Source organism: Stigmatopora nigra, unplaced genomic scaffold (assembly GCF_051989575.1).
Source record: "Stigmatopora nigra isolate UIUO_SnigA unplaced genomic scaffold, RoL_Snig_1.1 HiC_scaffold_50, whole genome shotgun sequence".
Taxonomy (NCBI): Eukaryota; Metazoa; Chordata; class Actinopteri; order Syngnathiformes; family Syngnathidae; genus Stigmatopora; species Stigmatopora nigra.
The window spans coordinates 99850-116021 of record NW_027551629.1 but is presented as its reverse complement, the minus strand read 5'-3'; the positions used below and the strand labels follow the sequence as shown (position 1 = coordinate 116021).

General features: G+C 38.8%; 2 protein-coding genes across 4 annotated transcripts in view; one reads left to right on the top strand and one right to left on the bottom strand.

The window, feature by feature from the left end:
• plcg2 (phospholipase C, gamma 2) overlaps positions 1 to 11830 on the top strand; it is a 69115-nt gene extending 57285 nt beyond the window's left edge. The window contains exons 26-32 of the mRNA XM_077711862.1: positions 4225 to 4327; positions 4529 to 4732; positions 5225 to 5364; positions 5831 to 5939; positions 6048 to 6215; positions 9880 to 9968; positions 10051 to 11830. Coding sequence (XP_077567988.1) covers positions 4225 to 4327; positions 4529 to 4732; positions 5225 to 5364; positions 5831 to 5939; positions 6048 to 6215; positions 9880 to 9968; positions 10051 to 10212 — 975 coding nt within the window. The 3' untranslated portion in view covers positions 10213 to 11830. The remainder of the gene's footprint in view (positions 1 to 4224; positions 4328 to 4528; positions 4733 to 5224; positions 5365 to 5830; positions 5940 to 6047; positions 6216 to 9879; positions 9969 to 10050) is intronic.
• Positions 11831 to 13474: 1644 nt separating this feature from the next.
• Positions 13475 to 16172, bottom strand: part of LOC144193044 (anoctamin-1-like) — a 29615-nt gene continuing 26917 nt past the window's right edge. For all 3 annotated transcript variants that reach the window (XM_077711858.1, XM_077711859.1, XM_077711860.1), the window contains exon 13: positions 13475 to 14684. In XM_077711858.1, the coding sequence (XP_077567984.1) occupies positions 14475 to 14684 (210 nt within the window). In that variant the 3' untranslated portion in view covers positions 13475 to 14474. The remainder of the gene's footprint in view (positions 14685 to 16172) is intronic.

Here is a 16172-nt window from a genome sequence, read left to right as displayed (position 1 = left end):
TTAAGCTAATAGCTATTTTCTGTAGCTTATTGTTAACACAATCAAAACCTACAATAATTAAATTAGAGAAACTAACCTTCTACTAGGCATTTCCTAATTACACATTTCAATGTTTAATAAATGTCCCACAAATTGTCACCAATGTCATTAATATTGTAAATTTTCTCATCCCCCTTTCTGCAACCAGCTAATATGTAATTTCAAAGTATTTTGAACAAACCAACCATTCAAAACAGTATTAATAATCTTTTATCATCCAAAAGTTAGTTTTCTTTCATTAAGAGCACTTCAAAATTAGCAAAATGGTCAAAAATGATAATCTTGATCTATTCCCAATATCAAAACCAAACAATAGTCTTCTTTTACCAAACAGATTGCCTATCACCTTGAAAGACATTTTGTTTAAAATCTGAAAAGTGCGAAAAATAACCGCAGAACGATCCATTTCCTGCAGACCATGTTTTGCTCTTATTCTGAAATGTTTAACGGATGCATGTGCTTAGCTTCTAACTGTGAGCGTTAGACTTGCTGCAAAAGCAGGATTTCTCCTCTCACACACTCATCCGTCACACATTCTTTGTTTTGCTTTGTTTAAAAATTCCTCCCCAGCGATTATCATGTTTGAAATGTCGCTTTTTAGCTGTGAGTATTGCATTTTAGAGAAGACTACCATTAGTCCATGAAATAAATTAATTCCTCATCCGACATCCAAACATATCACAATTTTTTTGCCGAGTCCCCATAATCTTAAAATATGCTGCAAACACAACTTTATTCCATAGCAAAAAACATTTTTGCCCACACCAGTTTGCCTTTGGAACACCAAGGGCCAATTAATGTAATGTCTTCACGGAAGGACTCCAAAAACTTTAGTCACGTGTGCGGTCCGGGTACACAGGTTGCGCGTTGAATGACTGCATATAACCAAGTTCTGTTTCTAATTCCGTCCAATCGGTCGACCCACGGGCCGCATGTACAAAGTTGGCCGGAGTGGCCCGTGCTGATGTTTATCTCATGGGCCCTATCAGGCCCCTCAGTCATTTTGCACCACATTTTCACATGGAGGGAGTTCGTGTTTTCAATACTCTCCCATGTCCCAATCAAATCAACAGTCGCAGCAAACATTGCTCCCCCCTGCAGTCGGCGCATTATTTGGCAAGTCTAAAGTATAATAAAAAAAGAAACGCAGGTTGCACCCTGCAAAACATTTAATTGGCCCTTTTTTAATGTATTTTCCTCTTTTAACCACCATATTCCCACTAGCCAAGGTGCAATAGGCCATCTCATTCCAGTAAATTGACAGGACATTCAGGTATACTCTTAACACAGACATTTTACACGTTTCTCCATTCGGATCTCTTAACCAAACCGGAACTGTTTCCGAAACGGCGGTATCCTATCCACTAACTAACACTAACTGCCATTGTCACAAAGACCCTCCGCCGTGTACTCCTAGCACAATATCCATTTTAAATGCTGATTTACAAGCTCCAGTATCACACAAAAATTCCAATTGAATTCCTTTCACAAAAAATCACGAAAGATCTCTGGTATAATCGAATCAAATGCCGGTATTTCCATAAAATTTAGCTCAACATCTCCATATTCAAAGTCTTCATTCAATTCATTTTGAGCAGGCATGCCGTCTAGTCATGCCATTTAGCCCTTGTTTTTAGAGACCCTCTTGTCTGGGCAATCAAACGATATATGCCCCAATTCTCCACAAACCCAGCACACAACACAGCAGTTTTGAAACTCCATTTCTGTTTAATTTCCTCCCAACATCCCGACGTGCTCGCCACCTCTCTGTGCAAAAAAAAAATTCTCCTTCATTCGAGAAGGCCTCGCTATTCTTTTTTTTTACACAACGGGCCCATCTCATCACCCTCCTTTATGTGGAACAAGCTGTCTCACTCTTATCAACATGCTCACAACCGCTCCGCTCCATCATCTAACATTTCCATCACAACGTTTTTTTTGCCATCAAGAAGCAATCATTTGTATCATCATATGATCCTTCTCCATTTTATATAGATTACCCCTAAGCTTAGTGCATATTTTATCCTGCGGGTCTATTGTTTTATGGATATTAAGCTGGCCAGCACACCCATATTTGTTTATCCATAAGTTTAGGTGTTTAACCCTTGAAGCGCTTTGATTTTCAACAAATTTCTAATCTTTACACGGCAGACGCTGTTTTGGATGCCTTTCCTATTTCTGCATCCTCACCCCCTTGCTACTGTGAGAACGAAATTTCCTGAATACGGGATGAATAAAGTTATCTAATCCATTTCACTAGCCGTCTTGTTATGCGAGTTCCCAATTTTGAAGTGAGTTGGTGTGCAATTAGAGAGTAATTTTTTCTTTAGCCTTCGTTTGTTTTCCTTAGGCTATCACTACACACGCAAGTATACCCTCCCTGGTATACTTTCGGAGTTTAAGTAACTAGCGGACCACAGTACAGGAAACCGACGCCCTAAGTTTCATAGTCTCTCACCTGTTATGGACTAGTATTCACAGGGTTTTATAGTCGCCGTCCCCAGCATGCGAGTCCACCTCTCAAAATGGACCTTCACATGCAATGCTCTGTCCCCGCATTTGGAGCCTCCGTCGCAACATGGAAACATTCATGTGGGCTCACCAGAAATGTCTTCAAATGTCTCTTTTAGTAGGATGGGTCTTCAACCGTCGTGAATCCAAGTGCTCCTCCGAAAAACCTGGCTCGCAAAGGGTTTTAGATGCCGTTGTCACAGTCTTTCCCAGATGTCGACCAAGCGCCTGGACTTCTACGGTATGTTGCCTCCCAGGCTCGTAGGACCAGAAAGAAGCAAACCGCTGTTTCGGTAGAAATGGTTTCATTTCCCTCGTGTGTTTAGGTGTTTGTATTTTCTAATCAATCCCTGTCTGTCTATTTGAGTCCTGTGTTACAGTCTTTGTCAGATCGTCTGCTTTGTCTGCATTATGCTATGTTGCCATGCCATGTTTCATGTTCCTGGTTTCCCCATGTCAGGTTTGGTTTTGTTATTTGATTATAAGTACTTGTTATTTTATTGACAACCCTTCTGACTTAGTTATTAAAGTTTTTGTTAGAGCACTCCTTCCACTTCCTTGGTTGCTTCCCTGTGTTTGGGTCTTTCTACTTTGTACGCTCGACACTGCCCTTTACAAAACAATCCGAACAAGCTATATACCCAGCGAGAAGCCGTCAATGCTCACGCCGACCACATTTCACCAGTCATCCACCCGCTGATTATTATCCTCTTCCCCCACTCAAGCTTTCCTACCTGTGCTCCCGACAATGAGAGACAATTCAACCTCCTTCGCCCTCCTCCAATCGACCTTGTTACCTTGATGTGGACTCGGATTTTTCGGACTATAAGGACCATAGCTGACAAATTACCTCGCTTGATTTGGGTTTCGTTGCTCTCCCCCACAGCGTTATCATCCAGACACTTTCCACAGAACCCTGCAGGGTTTCCCGTCTGGCCAGCTACGGTGGATCATCCCGTGGTGGCCTGTGGGGAAACTCAGGTAGGGGTGTTACCTGGTGCCAGCTAATGACCGGGAAATTGCCTTGGTTTCTTTTGGAGAGGCGCAGCGGCAAGACTATTCTAGTGTTGCGGAGGACAATGGTCAGGCTACGCCATTCTCCTGGAGGTGCCAGTGAGAACCGAGAGGAAGGAGAAGTGGGACGGTCTTCGACCGGACAACCGCGGGACCAGCCAGCCCAGCGCTTCCTCACGGGCCATAATGTACAACTGCCTGACCGGCCAGACTATTTTTCGAAGCCCCACTGTGCCCTCCCTGCCTTGATTTTTTTCTTATGGACATTCAGGTTTGATTCATGTTTTGGACAGTGTGCATGCCTTCCTCCAGGCCCCATGCCGCCCTTTCCTTTTTGATGATGGTGATCTAGGTTTGTGGATGTCTGGGATTTGTCACTTATGTGACTCATTTAATTACATTAATAAATAATTTTCCTATCATTTTCTTTCATTTTTTTCTGTTTCTCACATCTTTTATCCAAAGGTGGGACATTGTTCGTTTTTAAAGGGTTTAGTTGGTAGTTTTTTGAGGAGTGTGGAACAAATTACAGAAGTTACATATAAAGTACAGCTCTCCTTACAAAAAGTTCAAGTTTAAAAAAAAATTGTTCTGGAACCAATTATTTTTCTAAGTCGATGTACAACTGTACAAATAAGTGACATTTTTGTCTAACCTCAGATAAAGAAGCAAGGGGAAGTGGAAAAGAAAGCAGAGGTTGCTATCGAGATGTCAGATCTTGTGGTCTACTGCCAGCCACGAAGCAAGGAAAAGGATCGTTTTGGTAAATGCATGCAGTTTTAAAAAATGTGGAAAATGTTTTTCCATCATATGGTAACTAGCTACCAAATTAATCATTTTAGTTTAGTTGGATTAGTTGCATCAAATAATACAGCAACTGTAGAAAGTTGCAAACAGTTCATGAAGTTATTAAAAATCTGAACTGCATGCAGTGTGAAGATCATAAACTTTACTGTTTTTGCAGACTACTACAACTGCAAAGAAGTCCGCTCTTTTGTTGAGAATAAGACACCTGGAAAGAGCCTTTCCAGGAGTTTCCTGCAGTACAATCAGACGGCTCTTAGTCGGATCTATCCTAAAGGCCAGCGTGTGGAGTCCTCCAACTATGACCCATACCCTCTTTGGGAAAATGGCTGTCAGATGGTGGCTCTTAATTTTCAGACACCAGGTGATAGTTGTATCTTGGTTAAGCTAAACGTTGTATAATTTTAAAAGCCATGGTCACTAAGGTTTTTAAAACTATAACTGTGAATGTTGTTTGCTTTCATGAAAATTATTTAATGTTTCCACTGTTTCATGCAAAACATTCTGTAAGTCAAAAATGACATTTTGAATGATCTTATCTCAAATAGGCAATTGTTTGATCGCACTGGTTTCCATATTTTTTTTTAAATATGCACCATATGTGCCAATGAGACGGACACCCTTATTAGGAGAACTGGCTGATTGTGATGCAACACAAGTTCTGGTACTCAGCCAAACTGCGAGAGTGAAAACTGAAATATGAACTATTGAGTTACATTTATTACTATGTTATTTCTTTGCTATTGGTTTTACAAAACAATCCAAATTCTGAACTTGGTGGCTCTTCACACAAGTACACAAAATTCGCACCACATTAAACCAATTAACAATTTATTGAATTATATGATCCCTCCAGATAAATACACACAGATGAATCATGCTCTGTTCAGTATAAATGGACACACTGGTTACGTTTTACAACCGGAACTGATGCGTTCTGATTGCTATGATCCTCACCAGGCGAAGAAAGACGTCAAGTACAACATTGTAATTAGGGTATGTTGATCACATAATCAAATACATTCATTTCACAGAATGAATTTCTCACGCTAAAAATATTTCGGCATTTCTCATTCTTAACCCAAGTAATGAGTATTCATTCAAGTTCCTCGTAGACTTGTCAGACATACAAATTAGCTTTTGAAGAAAATGTTTTAAACTTTCACCATCCCTGATTGGTATTATGGATGTGATGACAAAAATATGAGCAAAGGCGTATTAGAAAGTCTAATTTCTATTAGTGGGGAATCACAGGCATTTTGTGTCATGTTTTGTTGGGGTTTTGTGGTTTTTATTTGTGACCTTTAACGTGATTATACATGAGTCCTTTCTGACTCTCCTTCCTTTGTGTGACCTGGGTGTTTGAAAAAAAAAGATTCACACACGCGGGCACAATAATGATGACGTGAATTCAAATTAGTTTTAAGCAAGCTTAATTTAGCTTATACTCTATATTTTGCAGGTAATTGCTGCCAGACACCTGCCAAAGCTTGGACGTTCGATTTCCAGTCCTTTTGTGGAAATCGAACTATGCGGTCAAACTGAAGCAAAGTCAAAGACCACGGTCTATAGTAGGCAATGATAAATTGGATGTATTTAATTAGAACATATTAAGACTTACAACATGTCATATAACAACAGTTAAATATACGGCATGTCTGTCGTTATGATGTTTGTAGGGGATAATGGTCTGAACCCAGTGTGGAAAGCCACAACACAGCCTGTGTGTTTTGAAGTGTACGAACCTGAGCTCACTTTCCTGCGCTTTGTGGTGAATGAGGAAGACATGTTTTCAGATCCCAACTTCCTTGCTCAAGCCACGTTTCCAGTTAAAGGTATTTGTTCAGGTGAGAACTAACTGTAAACTTTCTCTCTCTCTGTATGTTTCTCTCTCTGTATTCATCTCTATCTGCCCCTCTGTGTGTCGCAATCTCTGTCTCTCTTGCTCTCTAAGGTAAAGTTTTTTTTAATTTATTCCCATTCCCAAAATTAATCCGATGCTCCCCCTCCCCCACAAAACATACAAATTTAGATTCATCTTCCGTACCGTGCATCCACGTAGGTGTTGGTGGAGCTTATCACAGCTGACACTGGGCAAAAGGGAAGCTACACCCTAAAATGGTTTCTGGTCAGACATAGGGCACACGTAGTCACAAACCACTACTCGCACCCCGAAAAGAATGTAGGCGCTGATATGACGTGAGAACTAGTTTCATGCCAATGTCCAGGAGATGAAAAAGATGGTGAGCTAACCAATTAGCAGTGATAGGTACTGAGTGACACACAAAGAGCATGAAAGTGAAAGGAATACAACACAGCCAAAATGAACGATTATGAGATACAGAAGAACACCAAGCCTACCCTCTAAAAGAGCCAAGTGAAGTCACCCTTCTGTGAATTTTAACTGTACCTATTAATGCACATCAGGCACACTGAGAGCAAACACAATTCACTGAACGTCAGCAGTGCAGGTAATGTTCAAGACACCCGTCCGCATACTCTTAGTTCTCTATAACGTGAACAATGCTCATCCCGGAAGAAGTTATTGATTGGTTAAGAGTGTTACGATCACGCTGTGTCGAGGCATCTTTAATAACTCAGACGGGATCTATACAAAATGACGAGGACTTAGGAAATGGAAGCGATACCAAACCGGAAACAGGAGGACGAGAGGTATCGAGGAGAAAACAAGCGGGGCTGCATGGCTATTGCATCCACGCAGTGACGTCCAGGAACAAGCTGGAATTGTGCAGGAGCCTGGCGGGAGCGCGGCGGGAGCATTGAAAAATCAGACATAGGTATTGTCGTCCTCATTGACTGACAAAAAAGACTAGTAGTCATCATACCCTCAGCAGCGTATGACGAAATTGTATAGTGCTTCTCCACAAGTTCGTCTTCCCAGGCAAGACACATTTATGACATTTATTTATGGCATATTCATACTTGTTAGCTCTCCGCCTTGCGCGCCATCAATCCGGCGACTGCAAGTTGCCTCACCGATGCCAACAAGAATAAGATGGATCACTTACCTCTCTCAGTCTTTATACTTACCCTCCTTCAGTCAGCCTGTGGAAGGCAGATCCACACCAAACAAACTTCCTGTTACTTCATTGCAACTTAATTTCATAGAAGGCATTTATGTTGTCGTCACGTCACGTGTTGCTGCAGGTTCAGAGTCCTGATGGCTGTTGGGAAAAAGCTGTCCTTGAGCCTGTTTGTCCGTGCTTTGTAGGACCTGTAGCGTCTGCCAGATGGAAGCAACTGGAACAGGCCGTGTCCAGGATGGTATGGGTCCCCAACAATGGACCCGGCTCTTCTGAGGTACCGGGGGTTGGCAGTGTCTTCTTGTGATGGCAGAGAGCAGCCGACGATCTTCTGGGCAGTGTTTATCACCCTCTGCATTGCTTTTTTGTCTGCTGCCATGCTTCCGGCATACCACACTGTAATGCCGTAAGTCAGGATGCTCTCCACAGTGGCTCTGTAGAAGGTTGCCAGAAGCTTGGTGTCCAATTTGTCCCTTCTCAGTACCCTGAGAAAGTGGAGTTGTTTCTGGGCCTTCTTCACGACCACTGTGGTGTTTGTAGACCAGGAGAGCCTATCCGTGACATGGACTCCCAGAAATTTGAAGGATTGGACCCTGTCTACACATACTCCGTTAATGAGGAGTCGGGCCAGGTTCGTGCTGCGCTTGCGAAAGTCCAGGATAATTTCTTTAGTCTTTGTGGTATTTAGTGTAAGATTGTTCGCCGAGCACCAAAAAGACAGTTTTTCGACTTCGTCTCTGTAAGCCAACTCATCCCCGCCTGAGATGAGTCCGATCACAGTGGTGTCATCGGCGAATTTGATGATAGAGTTTGACTGGTGGGCTGGTGGGCAGTTGAATGTGTACAGGGAGTACAGGAGGGGACTCAGTACACAGCCTCGCGGTGAGCCAGTGTTCAGTGTAATAGAGGAAGAGAGGTGTGGACCCATTTTGACAGAAACGAACAAACTGGAGAGCATTGAGCCGGACGTGTGTATGTCTGTCTGTCTGTATGTATATGTATATGCATATGCACATATATATATATATATATATATATATATATATATATATATATATATATATATATATATATATATATATATATATATATATATATATATATATATATATATGTATATATATATACATATATATACACACACACACATATATACACCTTTAGCATTTCTAGGAACATAAATATTTAGATGGCATTTTCAACAGTGACTCAAAATCCAAACAAAGCTGGACTAGGCTTGGTATTCCTTCTCCACGCGCGATGCGGAATTCACTCGCAAAAAAACAGGAATGGGCAAGATAATTTTTGGCACGTTATTGTTCTTTCTCAAATCAGCGCCGAAGAAAAAGCAGAGCTCTGACTTTAGCCATCTTTTATCCTGTCTTCTGCCTCCGGGTTACAGTGTGGATTTTGACATTTTTATGAACTTTCTTTATCCTTAAGATTAAAAAAATGTGATGTACTGAAGCTGCAAATGTAGAAGCTGCTAAGTGGTGGTCACAGTAATGAATAAAGTCATTCATTTACTAATTCAAAGAACTTTGAAGCTTAAAAATTTCAAAGAAAAATGTGATAGTTATTGCGATAATTATCGATAGCGACCGATAATTTTTTTTATTGTGACAGCAATTGGGTCAGAGAGCGTGAGAGGGATAGAACATTTATTAATTCCCACAAAATCCTTTGCCTCTGCATAGATTTAACCAGAAAAGCCATTGGTTCGCATAGGACAAGCAAATACAACCATGCAAAGCGCAATGCATGTCGTCACATGCTGTGCAATCACACACTCCATGTATTGGATTTCACCTCAATGAATTTTGCATTTTGACATCTCTCATCATGCCCCAAATGTCTTGCCTATTAAAATGGCATTTCCCAGCAGAACAGTGGTGCTAATATGTCGATTGCCATCGGCAGATCTCAAAGATAGTATCAGTCAATTGTCTTCTGTTCATCCATCATTACAATCCTCACAATGGGATCTTTTTGTTCATCAGACTTTGAAGAAATTGTATGTGTTAGATGTGTTATGTTAACAGTGCGGGGTGTTCTTTGCTTTGTTCTGAAAAATCTGGTGAAACAATTGTTAACAAAAACATAGGGAAGACATCATTGAAGCTTCTATGACCTTCTCTTTATTGGCTCGAAAAAGGCGAGATTCTTGTTCTAACTTCTTTCTTAAAGCCTTCTTTGCCTCCGCCCAAAGTGGCAGTTAACCTAACTATTTGTTGGAATGATCAATTTAGTAAAAGCTTCACAACTGCCAGAACACAGCTAATTTGTTTACACAACAAACACCCAGGGTTACCTGCTCTTTTTCACACATTGTTGTGAAGCCTGTGCCCAGACACAATGATCAAATTAGTGGCTAGCATTTTGGTAAACAAACCTTTAAGTTAATAATTGTTACAGCAAATAATTCATAACAATAGTTTTAACCTTTTTAAATGATTTATTTTTTAAGGTTATCGCTCGGTGCCGTTGAAGAATGGATACAATGAAAACTTAGAACTAGCCTCTTTGTTGGTTGATATAAAAGTACTACAGCCAGAGGTAAAGAGACTAACTAATCATAGTGTACTGCAAATAGTGTACCTGTTTCGCATTATGCTGACATTTTTGTCATGCCTCTAAGAACACAGAAGAAGAGCTGTATTCTTCCGCCAGTCAAATGAAGAAGAATAAAGTAGAGCTCAGCTGTGAAGGACTTCTGGACAACACACAAGCAAACATGAAACTCTCCTCTACGTCCAGTCAGTTAGTTAAAGAATCCTCAAATCCAAGTGAACACATGTAATTCTTTTGCCTATTGAACAAAATGCTACAGTAGTTCCTAGGAGTTTCCCTCTTCCTAAATTAGTAATTAGGACATTACAGTGGTACCTCGAGATATGATCTTTATTTGTTCCGGGACTGAGCTCGTATGTCGATTTACTCTTAACTCAAATGAACGTTTCCCATAGAAATGAACGTAAAACAACTTAATTCTTTCCAACCCTCAGAAAAAAACACCAAAAACAGGACATTGGATTGGAAAAACATTTTTATTTGTTATAATTCGCCATCTATTAACAAAGTAACAAATAACTAATGGTTTAATAGTACTAAAATGTGTTTAATAGTACTAAAATTAGACTGATTTCTCGGAGGGGAGAGAGAAAGGGACCAAGAGGGGGGGAGACTTTTTGCATGGCAACACACATAAAATAACATAAACAAATTTAAATGAACTTGGACTATGATGCAGACACACTCAAAAATAAATACTAACTAAACACTAAACTTAATTCAAAATGTGTTTTAAATTTTGATACCTTTCTTCTCCCGGGTTGGCTCTATTTGCCCAACCAGCCTCCCCCCTGACCTTCAGATGCAACCTATCGAGGGTTGTTTGATTTATCCCTCAAAATATTCAAAAAATGATGAATGAAAATGTCCTCACAATTGGATAACGCACGACCACTTGCCAACGAGAAGTAGTATATACTACTCTCGTATTAGCGATCGATCCACCATTTGCACTGTCTAATGGAAAAAAAACACTGAAAAAGATGCAAGGCTCCGCCCAGTGCTCATGGAGACATTACATGAGGGAGTTGCAGGAAGAGAGACAGTGCCCGTGATGTTCTAAATGAGCAGCCTCTCGCGTCCGCTGTATGCTCATATATCTAAATTTTCTTGTATCTCAAGATAAATATTTGCGCGAAATTTTACTCATATCTCCACTGTATTATGTTCATCAGTATTACTCTCTTTGATTGTGATTATTATATATTTGCTGTGACTTGCTTTGTATTGCAGATGAACGAAAAGTGGTAAACTCACCAAAGTTGCTCCAGAATATTACTCCATTAGATATTGCTACATGTGTTGCTTCAATGTACTAATGTTCCACCCACATCCAAAAAACACAGACAAGTTCATAAAGTGTCGTCCCTGCTTGCTCCCTAATCCTTCAGAGGCAAACACCTGTTTTGTAACTAGGGTCATCTTTTTCATCAATAAAAAGGAGAATGTAAGCAATGGGTCAGAATGATAATAATGAGAATTGCCCCATGCTGTCCTCTTCCTTGCAGCCAAACCAAATAAGTCAAGTGGCTTCTTTCTTTCTATTTCTTAATATGTATAAATGTCATCCCACGGAAGATATTGCACTTCACAATTATTAATACTTTGACACATTTATCACTTAAATCTCTTAAATCTTAGAGCTTCACAGATTTTTTGGGGAAAAAAAATAAATACAAATATTACGTTGAAACAACATATTTTAGTTTTTACAAGGGGGGGGGGATTTTTTTTTTAATTAATTTTTATTTTTTTTGGAATTAAATTCAAATTAAGCATTTTTGAAGGGGAATCCCTACTTTGCGGAAATTCACTTATCGCGGGTGGTCCCGGTCCCCATTCACGTATATATAATATATATATATATATATATATATATATATATATATATATATATATATATATATATATATATATATATATATATATATATATATATATATATATACATCCATATATATACATATCCATCTATATCTATATATATATATTATATATATATATATATATATATATATATATATATATATATATATATATATATATATATATATATATATATATATATATATATATATATATATATATATATATATATATATATATATATATATATATATATATAAATATATACATCCATATATATACATATCCATCTATATCTATATATATATATATATATATATATATATATATATATATATATATCCATCTATATCTATATACACACATACACGTACGTCATTGCCTTCTCGCAGGCGTAGGGATATGTCATCGCTTTCACAAATTATGATTGGCTAGTGATTGAGTGGACTAGCCAGAGCTACCAAACTACCTGGAGCGAGCTGTACAATGAAATTGATTTGTTTGCAGATTTACTGTTAAAGCCATTTTCAAGAGGGACTTTCAAAAAAAAGGTGGACATCATTAAGAAAGGTTGGTCAATTCCAAAGCAAGCCAGCCTGTCACAACCGGGAACAAACATTTTCAGCACTAACTTGAATAAAAACGTTTGCCAGAAATACGACAGGAAAGGCTTGACTTTCAGCATTAGTTTCGATGGCGATAGAAAAGTAGGAGGAAAGAAAGGATGATGGGTATTGTTTACAGGTAAAAAATGATTTTTGGTATGTAAAATATGGCTGTATTCCTAAATAATATTTCAATTGTATGAGGTTATTATTGATGATATTGTTGCAAGCTGTACCTGCAGTAGAGGTTTTATAGCCATAAAATAGTTTTTGAGATTTGGATTGATTCGCTGAAGGCTGTTGGGTTTATTCTATTTTTCGAAAAAGTGCTCGGGGTCATAAACAGTCGTCTGGTTCTGTCACGAGGACGGCTTATCAAAGGATTGTTTATCCGACATTTTACCCAGTCTGGGCAGCAAGCAGCCAAGGTCGGGCTTCCAGCAGATACGGATATCTGCCACTTCCATAACACTCGTATAGTGTGCATACCTCGTGACGGGCTTCTTTATGTAATTGTTATATGATTGTTATGTCAAATGAAGGCGTGATTGTTTTAATCCAAATGAGGGTTGGTTTTAGTTTCCTGTTTTGTTATTGTTAAAATACCTTGATTGTTATTTTGGTTACAGATGTTGTTTTTGCTTACGCATCTTGAATTAATCAATAACCTTGTAATTGTTTTGATTTATGGCCTAAAAAGCCGTACGGTGATTACTGTTCGGGAGGATGCTTTAAAGTTAAGGGGGAAGTCTTGTTGCTTTGATGTATCTTCCCTTAAGGTCCTCATCCATGTATGCAATCTATTTAATTAAATGTCAAAAATTGAATAAGATGTCTGCCTGCAGTGATTGATCATTACATCAGAAGGGTAATTATTTATGAACCTATCAAAGGCTAGGAAATTAACGGACCGCCGCTGCACATATACATATATACGTAGACATATACATACAGACAGATGGACTTGACCTGGATTTGAACCCAACTAATTTCTCCTATTGATAATAAAATCATATTCAATTACATTTTTGTCTGGAATTGGATTTATTAGGCAGAGTACATATATGAATGCCATAAAAGGAAAAAAATACATATTCCAATGAATTTCTTGGACGCATTCTGAATATAATACATGCTTAAGTAATGTTATTAAGAATATGTATACAATAAAAAACACTTTCAGTTTCCAAAACTCTCTTGACATATAGCCAGCGGCCATATTAATCATTGGAATGTTTAGAGAAAATTAAGATGCCTGCACAGGCAGTCTACCTACAATCAAAGGTGGAATTTATTAGTGGACAGGTGAAAATGTAAATCCGTGTTTTTCTCAGCAATAAGAGAAAGAAGTTCCACATAATTTCCTTTGTTTGGGGAGGCAGCGCTTTCATCGTGTTCCCGAAATCAAAGTTCCTGCTTGCCCAAAAAAAAATGACGTTCTATCAAACTTTTTAAGATTTCCCTATTTTTTTCTTTACCTTTTTGTTGTGGCGCTCCATTTCCCTGCGCACTTGCTCGTTGAATTCTAACTCTAGTCGGGTTTCTCCAAATGTTTTGGAGCGCACCGTTACTTGTAAGTGTCCGGCAGAGCTTTGGTGTCTCGTTGTTCTTTTAGTTAAACAAGTCAAATTTGCAAATCGAGTGTTGCTCCAAACAGCATGTCGATCGGTGGCAAATAACAAGCACTCCCAGCAAATTATATTCACTACTTCCATCCTATAACTAAGTAGTTTTTTTGTTTAACCTGCATTTTGAGAATTCATAAAAAATAATGGATCTAAAATAATTGATCTACATTCAAGTGAATTTTGTTGTATTTAATTTTTTGTTACATTATTCTAAAATACTTCCATTACAAAGTAAATGTAATTAGCAGATATTGAGTGGGTTTCTACCCCCAAAGTTTGTTTTTATTGTAAAATTGTTTTTGGACACTTTCCACTCGTGGCTACGTAAGAATGTGACCAACTAAGCCAAAATTTATTTAATTACCAAAGTAGTTCTGATTGGTGTGTATTTATCAGTCCAAATACAGTTGTGAGGTTGTGTTGTTGTTTCTGTTTTGCTTATTCACTCCTGAAGCACTGCTCTCAAGGTTGCTCTTTACTCGCTCTTCTTTCATAAACAGATCTACCAATAAAATCTTCTCCTTGTGGATCTGGAGGCTGATGTCTTTGGGGATGTCTGGAATTAGCCAGTCCACAAGGTCATTCATCAGCATGACAACGTTCTGAAAAAAATGATAGAGAAATAGTCTTTAAAGGTCCTATGAAACAGTGACCATGTCTAAAAGTGAAAATGACTTTACTTATTAGTGGCACATCGGGCAAAATACAAAACGACTTGATCACTCCTATTTCTGAAGTGATGGAGGAAGAGATCAGGAGCAAAATAAAAAAATTAATATTTAACTCTGTAATGGTGGACGAAAGTAATTTAGCACAGCTCGTCAGAATTAAAAATGTTACCAGTGGGAAGCGAGGCAATGACATTGCAGGTCTCATCATTAAATCTTTGGTGGAAAATGAATGTCTGGCTAAAGTTGTGGCACAGTATTGTGACGGCGCATATATATATAACAGTGTTATGATTTTTTTCCAAATTCAAGATATATAAATTCCTCGCAACACTTGTTGGCCAAGCAATGGCACGTGATCATCTGCAGCCAGTGATGGTCAAGCAGGATATTTTATCGTGAACACTCATGATGAGTCGATGTGACTTGATCTCCGCGGCAGAGTCTCCACCAAGAGTTCAATCGAACCCAGATTAAGAACCACTGTTCTGTCAGAAAGGCCGAATACTGGGCAGCTTCCTTTTGTGAACAAACTCGCGACCATGTGATGGATAATGAGTCTCATGTGAAAAAGAGAAAATAACAAAGGAAACAGGATTCAACGTTTATTGGACCAAATATTTCAACCTTCATTGCCAATGTGGTAGGTGTGTGATAGACGGGCCAACTGGCTTAATAATTATTTGTTCATGTCGCACAATGTGGCCAAACTCATTTTACAATTGTTTGTTAAGATCGTAGAATATAGGATAGACTGGCGAACTCGCTTTACAATTGTTTGTTAAGATTGTGGAATGTAAGATAGGCTAACTAGCTGGCCTTGCAATTGTTTGTTCGCATCGCGAAATGCAAGATAGGCTGACTAACAGGGTTTGCAATTGTTTGCTTGTATTGTGTGATGTGGCCATCACATGTTCGCTTTGTAACTGTTTGTTCGAATTGCGCAATATTAGATAGGCTGCGGCAGTTTGTGTGAGCTATAAAATATTGTGTTTGCATACAATTTAGCCCTGCAAATCTAGCCATATTAGTTTTGTTTACATAAACTCTGTCTTACATCGCTGTCTTAGAAATATTACCCTGTCTTCCTATGTAAAGACTGACCCGCTGTTCATTCGGAGAGAGAGAGTTGCAAGGACGACAGACTGTGAGCGTGTTCACAGCTGATCGAGTTTTCTCCCCATCCTGCAGTCTGGTAATAAATCTATTTCCTATTAAATTGAGGTCACTTTTTCTTAACCTGCTCCTGAAGTTTTATTTCAGTTCTATCAGAAGGATTGCCTGAATGTTCGCTTTGTAGTGAGTTTTCAATTAACAAAGAGTCACGTGGAAAGACATTTCCCGGTAAAGTATGCCACATCTGCTACCCAGTTAGAAAAGAGGAAACAGTCTGGTTGCATTACTTCTGTTCTATTGTAATGA